Source organism: Monopterus albus, unplaced genomic scaffold (genome assembly GCF_001952655.1).
Source record: "Monopterus albus unplaced genomic scaffold, M_albus_1.0 scaffold16.1, whole genome shotgun sequence".
Classification (NCBI taxonomy): domain Eukaryota; kingdom Metazoa; phylum Chordata; class Actinopteri; order Synbranchiformes; family Synbranchidae; genus Monopterus; species Monopterus albus.
In genome coordinates this window covers 5,725,950-5,736,757 of record NW_018127896.1, presented here as the reverse complement: position 1 = coordinate 5,736,757, position 10,808 = coordinate 5,725,950, and the positions used below count along the sequence as shown (strand labels likewise).

At 43.0% G+C, this 10,808-nt stretch overlaps 1 protein-coding gene across 1 annotated transcript in view; it reads left to right on the top strand.

Moving 5' to 3' along the window:
* Positions 1 to 8,100, top strand: part of nrp2a (neuropilin 2a) — a 59,992-nt gene extending 51,892 nt beyond the window's left edge. Inside the window, exons 16-19 of the mRNA XM_020592141.1 lie at positions 1,361 to 1,393; positions 3,102 to 3,377; positions 6,022 to 6,084; positions 6,259 to 8,100. Of these exons, the coding sequence (XP_020447797.1) occupies positions 1,361 to 1,393; positions 3,102 to 3,377; positions 6,022 to 6,084; positions 6,259 to 6,563 (677 nt within the window). The 3' untranslated portion in view covers positions 6,564 to 8,100. The remainder of the gene's footprint in view (positions 1 to 1,360; positions 1,394 to 3,101; positions 3,378 to 6,021; positions 6,085 to 6,258) is intronic.
* Positions 8,101 to 10,808: the final 2,708 nt, after the last annotated feature.

The following is a 10,808-nucleotide window of genomic DNA, read 5'->3' as shown; positions in this document are numbered from 1 at the left end:
CTTTCCCTTCAGCCTCCACTTTTAGCTTTAAGGTCCTTGAACAGTGACGGCATGACATGATAAACACACCCACCCTCCAGTCCTCTCTTCACTCCCTCACCTTCTCATCCCAGTTTTGGAGACTGCCTCCCTAAAGAGCCCACCAAATACAGAGATGAAAGGAGAAAGCAGAGGGAGGGACAGCATTTACTCCTTCACAAAAAAAAAAGAAGAATAGGAAAACTAGGCCATAAACGCCCTGTGGGCCCCAGCGATGCTAATCTATGTTTCATTACATTTCTCTTCTTCTCCTTCTTTCTTCTCTCTCTATCTCTCTTGAATTCACTCCGCTCCTCATATTTGTAAACAGAGCTTTTCCTGAGCTGTCAAAGGGAGTTACTAGACAGGCTGTTTCCCAAGCAAGTTTCTGGATGCCTGGTGTGAGCTGAGCACCAGCGTAGCCTCCTTAATCTAGCCCGAGCAGAGGCTTTGGAGAGGGTTTTAAAGAGATCAGAGACCAAGCCGGGGGTTCAGAGCAAAAAACCTGCTGTCATCACTTCTGACTGACATCCCATGGTTTTTGGAGCTGGACCGTAGTGAGGTCCAGGACCACAGGCAAAGTGTAACTGAGGGAATATGTGTGTGTTTATAACGTCCCTAGCTTGTGGCAAACATGTCTTTTTTGTGTGTTTTTGCCTCTTTGCGTTCTCCCAGTGATTTTTTTGTGTGTATGTGTGTGTGAGAATCTTGAGAGAATCAAAGCAGCACAGCAACTTGGATGGCAAAGATGACAGCCCAGCTCCCAGTGCCCTTCTGCCTCCTTCTTCCTTTCCCTCTCCTCCTTTGCTACTCCCAGAGCATGCTGGGATGTTGCTTATCACCCAACGCAGTCGAGTTTTTCACAGTATGCTGGCATTCCCAGCAAAAGGCGCCAGGTCCCAAGTTGGTTTCCCTTTTTCTTTAATTCTCACCCGCCCCCCTGACACACACACACTCACTGAGACACACATACCAGCTCCTTGTGTTTGCATTCCAGGCAGTCAAAGTGAAGGTTCTGCTCTGTGTATTTGCAGCAAGCCTAACCTCCAGTTTAACTGGACTTTGCAGATAAACAACTTGAAATGCGTGAACTTTGCAATCATGGACACATACACACATAGCCTTTGCACTCTCAGCCAGCCCATCTCAAGTTCCCAGTATGTGCTCTGTTTGAAAATGCATTGTAAAAAAGGACCCGATAATTCATGTGAGTTATATGAGGAATTAACTAAGGTTCTCAGGAGTTTGATAGTTGTGTGACATTTGACTGACTTTTACCCCATATTTAAGGTTGTCTAACAGTTGTCTTTCTCTCTCTGTTCCTGTCTGTCTGTCCTTGCAGAGCCCTTTACAGCTTTTTCTCCTGAAAATCCAGGTGAGTGTCACTTTGGTGTGATGTCACTTCCTCTCTGGTCTTGCATTCTGCCCGTTGGTATGCACTAGCCTGGGGTTTTTTGCTTGGTGGCACTAAGTTGTCTCACCGTCTAAACATTCAGCCCAAACCAGTCCTTCACCGACAACACAGAGACTGAGTCTGCTGGAGCTGTGCAATTCCAGATTAATAAAACTACATTCATTTTAAAACATCACCAAACAGACACTAAAATCCTTACAAATACCAAATGAATTTTCTCAAACTCTATTCAAGTCAGAAAGTAGATCATATGATATTTTTATTGTTATATATTAGTTTTACTTTGTCAGTCTCAGTGGAAACAAAGAATTAGTCTCAAAAGAGCAAACTCTACATGCAAGGCAGACTAAATCAAGCACACCTCATGGAGTGAGATATTTGAAAAGAACTACATAGTCTCTGTTCTAAGCTGCCTGACACAGCCTGAAGGGGTTTAAATAACTGTCTGCCTCATGAAAAATATTTGGAGCATCCTGGGGGACTCTATGAGATTGATGTTATTGTTTTGGCATCTCATAATGTCTTCCCATAAGATAAGAGCTCGACGGTTTTAGTGCAAATGTGATGCGTGTGCACTTCTTCAGCTTTTCTACTCCTCCATCTTCACACACTCACACACAGTCTCTAACCCTTGACAAACATGCACAAACACACATTAATATTACCACACACACCAGTGTCCCTAGTGAAAAGCAATCAGATAGAGTGACTGAGCAGCAGCAAGCACAGGGAGTCCCCCTCTTTCCTCTCCCTAACTCAGCTCTGTCTAATGAGTGTGTGCAGTGTGAAGCAGCAGGAGCACGCACCATTTCCCTCTGTAATTATGTGATATGGTCCAAAAATCAGGATGTATTCAGGTCTGCTTCACTTTCCCAACTTCAGTGTATGATTCTCCCGGGCTTATAGCTCCCTACGTCAAGTCTGGATGCACATGTGGACATGTTTTTCACTGTGTTTAAGGGTTTGTTTTTGCATAGCAGACTTAGATAGTCAAGTAGAGGCTTCTTGGAAGGTGGCTTGTTGGTTCTTACCAAGAATTTGAGAGGGGGGGTTCAAGCCAGGGGCAGCAGTGTAGAGGATCTGTGGAGATGGTCTCCAAGGAGACAGCGCTTGGCTTGAGGAAGAGAGGACTGGCCAGGAGACGGCTGCATGAGAAAAAGGAAAATGAAAAACCAAGAACAGAGAATGGGATAAATTATGTACTCAAAACAAATCTGCCAACTCAAGCCAGCTAAATAACAAATCCCAGCCCAACTTCGGCTCAGAGAGCTCTGGAACAGTGGATTCCCATGTGGTGTTTGGATGATTCTTGCATGGTTCTGAGACTTTATCAGGGGGCTGTTTGTGACTTCCTGTGCCAGTGCAAGACAGGAAGAAGAAGCTCCTTAATTCATTGTGTGTGGGTGCTTTTCTAACTAATTATTTTGGCGTCCATTTCACACCAAGTCATTTCACTGGAGCGTTAAAAAATTTATTTTATTGCATGTGATTGGATGAACCATTGGACTGATTTCAAGCGCATGCTTGTGCATGCTCATATGAGGTGCACGCCTGTTGTTCCTATGATGAACACCAGTAGGTATAGAAAATAGGGAATTAAATGTAGAAAATAAACAAGTGCCACTCCTCTCTTTTCCTACTGGCCAATTATTCTGTATCTCTCCACCAGGGGGAGGCGTTCCTGTGCCTCCCTTGCCCATCCATTGGTATTACATTATGGCCGCCGGGGGCGCCCTCCTTCTCCTGGCGGTAGCCATCTTGGCCAGAGCCCTTTGTTGCTGCCGACAACACCTGGCCACCAAGAAGAGCCAGCTGTCAGTGGCCTATCACAGCTCTTCGCAGTGCTTCCAGTATTCTAACTGGTCCTCCAGTATGGCCACCCCAGGGGTGGAGCCAGTCCTGACAGTGAGGTTGGACAGCCGGGATCGACACCGTACGCTCTGCTGAAAAGAAACACTTAGCCGTGCTGTGTTTGCCAGAGCAGGATGGCAGCTTGTGATGTCAGTGGCAGTGTGCGTCGTGCTGCAAGACTGACAGAACATCCACTTGAAGAACCCCTCCCTCCTTTAGTTTACAGTTGCAAGGGTGATGATGACACAGACATTGTTCTGAACTGCCAAGTGAAAATTTGCAAAGAAACAGTGCTCTCTCTTTCTGTCTGTAATGGATGTAGCTTCGGTTGCTGTTTTCTTCTTTGTTTCCATAAGGAGTTTGATGTTGCATTTCACACTATGCTGCTCGTGATGAGAGGACTGAAGTTATCTGAACAGCTTGTTTCAGACCTGACTGGCTCCTCATAACCCCAGCAGTCCTCCTGGACTGATCCCAGTATGGACATACACACAGACATGTGTGGGCTGGGTTGAGAATGGGGTCAAGCCAGTTCTGCTGCAAGAGCCAGCCAGAGCTGCCAAACCAGAGGCTAAAACAAGACCCCAGAGACATGAGAAGCTCTGCAGCGCTGAGACAGAAGGAAAACTGTTAGGCATTCAGCGTACTAGCTGTGGAAATGATCTGGCAAGTCCCGGAAAATAAAGCACTCTGGATCTCTGTAATAACAACAGGAAATAGGTGTGATATGAGTTGTACCAATAGTGAGGCTATTGTAACTGACAAGAAAAAAATCCTTCCATTGTCCTTTTCACAAAGCATGTGCACATTTAAAAACAAAGGCATGCAAATCCATCATACTTAAAGTCCTGCATTATAAATGGAGATAACCAGCACGTTTGATTTCACTTCTCGTCTTCTCCTGATAAAGGCATCAGTCAGTGATGGATGCAGCCATCTTCAGTGTTTAGTGTTTCATCTTGATTCTCTGGCGTAATAAAGCACGTTGTTCCACTCCCATTCATGCTTCATACCACCCACTCCCCATGTTTCTTCATGACTTTGAGCTGCCCAGATGAAAGTTGAGCCAAGTCTTGTTGTGTTTTCAGTGTGAATACTATATGTGCTTGTTTTCAGAGCTGTAAATAGACACAGCTGTCTGCTGTCACTCTGTCGTTTTTGATTTTTGATTTATCCTCTGACAGATCCCACAGCTGGAAGCTATAAGCGCAGTGTTTTTGTTTTACACAATATGTGTACCCTTGAGAGGGATCCAAGACATTATGAAAACCAGAGCAGAGCTCCAGCTATTGATCATTCTTCCTTTAGTGCCATAAGATGCCTTGAGTGGCTCCTAACATAAACATATTTAACATATCTGGGATCTAAAAGCCTGTTTTAATGTGAATGTTCTCAAAACTGACCGGGACAGACAAATTGGCACCAATTTCTTTCTCATCAGCCAGAACAGAGAGGTCAGATTTGACACAAGCTCAGTTTAACACTGTGAATTGAATGAAATTGAGGTCTTCGCTCTGTGGCTTAACGGGCCGTGCTTTTGTGATCTGTCACAGCAGTACAAATCCATCACCAACTAGCCCACAGCTCAGCAGAATGCACCTCGATTTGTGGCCACATTTTAGAAGCTCCGGAGAGGAAAAAGGGTTTTTTTGGCACACTTTCACTGTGTGCTTTTAAATCAACCTAGAGAGGAGAGACTGGACAACCTATTTGGTCCATCTCGACACCATTACGCTCCAAGCCTCTAATAGTTGTAATTAGTTAATGGATAGATAGCATTTATTAAGGCTGCAGTAAGCACTTTTTCCTCCCAACTACCACACCTCCATCATCCAATCTGCTGCCAACTTCAGTTGCCCTGGTAACAGTATTAATTACACCACTGGCCATCAAAGACCTCCAGATCTAGACTTGTGCCTTGCCAAGCAGTTACTCCCACTCCTGAATGCTTGCCAAGAGCAGCAAGCACAAACACACACTTTCAAATGCACACACACAAAAAGTGAAAAGAAAACTCATCTAAAGTACATTTATGCTACTGGGCTCAGGTCAAGTGTTGCAGACATTGCTACTTTTACCGCACTAGTGATCTTCCTGTTCAAACACTTAAATCTGTCAAATGATTTCAACAACACTACTTAAATGTTGCCATGTGTTGCTTTTAATGTTTTTTTTTCTTTTGATCATCTTATACACCACTCTTAAACTTGACATTAATTGTCGATGATTTTAATGGTGATAATGATGAGTAATGTTAATTATTTGGTCATGTTTTAATCTTTATTCACATGGAATGAACAGTCTTATACCATCAGTATCTTACATGATAACTGTGTTTGACAAGAATGTATCATACTTGTCTTTCTCTAATAATAAAGTCATATTTTTCTATTATTCTGAGAGTTATGTGTGTGAATGAATGCTACATCTCTAAATGATTAAAAATAACACCAAAAATATGAACTACCTTACAGTATTAAAAAGGTTTTTTTTATATATATGTATGTGGTTCCCACTATTGCTGATGATTGATAAGGAATTCAATTTGAACCACAAACCACTGAATACTCATTAAAATCATTTGGCAAAAGTAACAAATATGTTGCTACTTCAGTTACCACTTTTTGAATGGAGATGAGTTTGTTGCTCGGCTTAGCAACATTTTTCAGTGCACTTGCTGTGCTTTAACAATTTGCTTGATGCTGAAAGGCAGTGTTTCCTTTGCTTTTCTCTGACAGTTAAAAAGCCCAATGAATTTGGAGATGGACGACTGTTCAGTGGCAGAGACCCACTGGGTGGAGGTAAGGCACCAGCCGAGCCAACTTTTGATCAGTAGAGACAGTTTTTGTCACATTTCCGTTTCAATAACAAAACAGTTTTCATTTACAAAACCAAATCCTCAATCCCAAAATCTTCAGTTTTCTTTATAAATTCTATAAAACAGATTATTTTTGTTTTCCTCTCTTTTGCCACAGCTTTACAGTTCCCCGAATGGAACACACCATCTCCATCATCAGATCCTCCAGTGACCCATGTCTCAGAGAAGGACAACTCGTGGTTGTACACTCTGGACCCCATCCTGGTCACCATCATTGTCATGAGCGCTCTGGGCGTCCTGCTCGGTGCGGTTTGTGCCGGCCTCCTCCTGTACTGCACCTGTTCCTACAGCGGCCTCTCGTCACGCTCCTCCACCACCCTGGAAAACTACAACTTCGAACTGTATGACGGCCTCAAGCACAAAGTTAAACTGAACCAACAGCGCTGCTGCACTGAGGCATGAGAGAGGAAACCCAAAAAGAGATAGAACAACAGCAAGAGATACAGCCCTTTTGAGAAAACCTCTCGCCATTTTCTTCATTTCCTCCAGTTCATCTTTGTGTCCGTTTTCTTCCTCAGTGGTGCAGATCCCTGGACACATGGACGAGAAAGTCGCTCATTAGCTCAAATGAGAACTTGTTTCCTGTTTGGAAACCGTGGCATCGTCCAGTGTTTGACAACCAATAAGAGAAAGACTGGGGTTACCCAGATGGATTGTTCCATTACAGGCCTCAAAAAATAAATATCTTCACATATCAAATACAGATTCATGCTCTGCCAAAAGAGAACTGTTTATAAAAGCATCTTAGATTTATATGAGGTCTAGTTTTACAACTGGATAATGTAAGCTACACATACTGAGTCAGAACACATTGTGTTGGAAAGGTGGTAGGGTAGAAAGTGTCTTTTCTGATCACATGTGAACACAGTGGCCTAGAACTTAGCTTCTTTGTGTGGCCTGTTGGCTTTTTGTTCTGTCGTAGACTTTGCTACCTATCAGCCTCAGTTATCCTCTTAGTTCCTGACAGTCTGTGGTATTTTTAGTCACCGACATCCCTCGAGTTCGTCTTTCTGCTCAGTCACTCTCGTTCTGTTTAATGTTTGTGTTCTGGCCTGTTGCTAGTCTGTGATGGCAGATAAGTAGAAAAAAGAGGCAAAGAAAGTGACTGTCGAGGTGGGGAGCGTTTTAACACATTCTATTTATGACCGAAAGAGTTATTTTTAGATTTGGTTGTTGGTTATTTGGTTGTTGAGACTGTTGTTACTGGTTCCTGTTAAAGGGAAGGTCATGTTAACACTATGGTTAATGGGGAAATGTCATGGATCTTTGGGTAGTGCAACCTATGGATTGCTGGTAAGAGCAGAGACTGAAAACCACTGAAGAAACAGAAACACAGAGAGTGAGACTGGCTGACAAAGCACTGAAATCCCCTGCCTCTCTCTCTCACAGGGGCAATGCTCTCTCTGTGCTTTCACGAGGACAAAGAAAAGAGATCAAAAACAAATGCACAGCCAGGAACAGCTTTCTCAATCGACTGACTGTGCACCCAGAGAGAAACAAGCCTTAAAAGCAAACTGTGGAAATGTTGAAAAAGGAAATTTGAGATGACATTAAGAAGAGACACGAGCTGTCCATCTTTCTCTCTTTTTACATGTGGACCTCAAAAGCCATGATTTAAAGGACCCTCCCCCCCAAAAAACATATCCATACATCACACCACCCTCACCTCAGCCTGCTGGGCTAATTGCGGCCTGTCTTCTGAAGTCGTTTTGTCTTTTGTTTTTGTTTTTTTTATTGAAGGCACTTGCACAGCAAGGTGGGGACGGTTTTAAACCAGCCAGAAAGGGTCTGCTCTTGCACGCTCTGAATGGACTCATAAGGCATGAGAAGGAGAGGGTGAGAGATCCTCCCGTGCACATGCGCACATTACTTCACTTGTATATACACATGTACAGTATATACAAAACATGAAGCAGATTTTGGACACACACACACACACCTAGAGGCATTCAGACCTAAAAATGAAGGCATCAGCTGCCGATAGAGATATATCTGAGACCATAGACTCACTACCCATGCATTTAATTTGATCCCATATACCTTCACCATGTGCATTCACACACACACACTCTCTGTCCCTCTTCTCTGAGGCCGCATCTCTGGACCCCACTGACTCTCTGCAAAGTGCCTTGGGGCCTCAGGGATCCAGCTTGCCTTTGGAGCCGGGATCTGATATAGTGATTTGACACTGACTGACAGTCATAGTGCCCCCTTCTGCTCGGGAGGACCAAACAAATTAGAGGAAAGGCTCCCCCCCTTCACACTGCTCAGACTGCTGCTGTTGTTGTTGTTTTAAAGGGGTCTTTGTACAGAAATGCTCTTTTTATGATTGTTATTATAATTATTGTTATGATTATTTAATAAAGGATTTATACCATACTGAGGAACGAGTTAGTAGAGAATTTCTTACATTTAGATGACATATCACTGGAGACGCTAGTGTAAAAGAACAAGGAAGTCTGATTGATGCAATATTTTCTTTGCATTATTGACATTCTAGCAATACATGTCGACATAACTACAAACCCCAAGTCCCTTGAGGTTGGGACATTGTGTAAAATGTAAATAAAAACAGAATACAATGACTTGCAAATCCTTTTTGACCCATATTTAATTCAATACACCACAAAGACAAAGATATTTAATGTTTAAACTGATAATCTTTGTTTTTTGCAAATATTCACTCATTTTGAATTTGATGCCTGCAACATGTTCCAAAAGAGCTGGGACAGGGGTATTTTTACCACTGTGTTACATCACCTTTCCTTTTAACAACACTTAAGCCTTTGGGAACTGAGGACACTAATTGTTGGAGCTTTGTAGGTGGAATTGTTTCTTATTCTTGCTTGATGTACAACTTCAGTTGCTCAACAGTCCGGGGTCTGCGTTGTCGTATTTTGCACTTCATAATGCTCCACACATTTTCAATGGGAGACAGGTCTGGACTGCGGGCAGGCCAGTCTAGTACCCGCACTCTTTTACTACGAAGCCACGCTGTTGTAACACGTGCAGAATGTGGCTTGGCATTGTCTTGCTGAAATCAGCAAGGATGTCCCTGAAAAAGACGTCGCTTGGATGGCAGCATATTTTGCTCCAAAACCTGTATGTACTTTTTAGCATTAATGGTGCCTTCACAGATGTGCAAGTTACCCATGTCATGGGCACTAACACACCCCCATACCATCACAGAGGCTGGCTTTTGAACTTTGAGCTGATAACAATCTGGATGGTCCTTTTCCTCTTTAGCCCGGAGGACATGACGTCCATGATTTCCAAAAACAATTTGAAACATGGACTCGTCAGACCACACTTTGCCCCCTTGCATTAGTCCATCTCAGATGAGCTCGGGCCCAGAGAAGCCAGTGGCGTTTCTGGGTGTTGTTGATGCATGGCTTTCACTTTGCATGGTAGAGTTTTAACTTGCACTTGTAGATGTTGCGACGAACTGTGTTAACTGACAATAGTTTTCCGAAGTGTTCCCCAGCCCACGTGGTAATATCCTTTACAGAATGATGTCTGTTTTTAATGCAGTGCCGCATGAGGGATCAAAGGTCACAGGCATTCAGTGTTGGTGTACGGCCTCGCCGCTTACGTGCAGAGATTTCTCCGGATTCTCTGAATCTTTTGATGATATTATGGACTGTAGATGATGAAACACTTATATTCCTTGTAATTGTATGTTGTTCTTAAACTGTTAAGACTATTTGCTCACACAGTTCTCAAAATGGTGAACAGCGCCCCATCCTTGCTTGTGAATGACTGAGCCTTATAGGATGCTCCTTTTATACCCAATCATGATGCTCATCTGTTTCCAATAAACTTGTTCACCTGTGAAATGTTCCAAACAGGTGTTTTTGAGCATTCCTCAACTTTCCCTGTCTTTTGTTGCCCCTGTCCCAGCTCTTTTCGAACATGTTACAGGCATCAAATTCAAAATGAGTGAATATTTGCAAAAAACAATAAAGTTTATCAATTTGAACACTAAATGTCTTGTCTTTGTTGTGTATTCCATTAAACATGGGTCAAAAAGGATTTGCAAGTCAATGTATTCTGATTTTATTTACGTTTTACACAATGTCCCAACTTCATTGGAACTGGGGTTTGCAAATGCTTCCTGTCCAATTACCAACAAACTCCATGTGAGATTTAAACTTTCACTTTTAATTGCAAAAGGAATACACACTGGGAATCGCACACAAACTCTCTCTCTACATCTGCCACTTACAAACATAATGGTGTGTTGTCAGCTTGCTGCACTTGGCCTCTTATCTCCACATGATGTCCCATTAGTCTGGACCTCTGGTGGCCCTCATTTAGGAGCTCCAACATCAAAGCTTTGAAGTGCCCAGCATCTTAACTACACACACACACACACACTTTCATACAGTACACACGCAATTACTCTGCTTCTCTTTTATACAGCTGGCTGAGTCTCCCCCACATGCCTCTATTTATCCACATAAGGTTTCCTCGCCTAAATACAAACCCTGTTAGCAACTACCCTCCAACAGCACAGAGTTTCAGATCCAGAATGCGATATCTTTTACTCTTTGGGTTTTTATGGACTCCTGTAGAATATAGATTCAACTGGTTCTTTTATCTGAAGGCCCCAAGAAGTAACACTCAGGAAACAAGAATCAGCTTTAC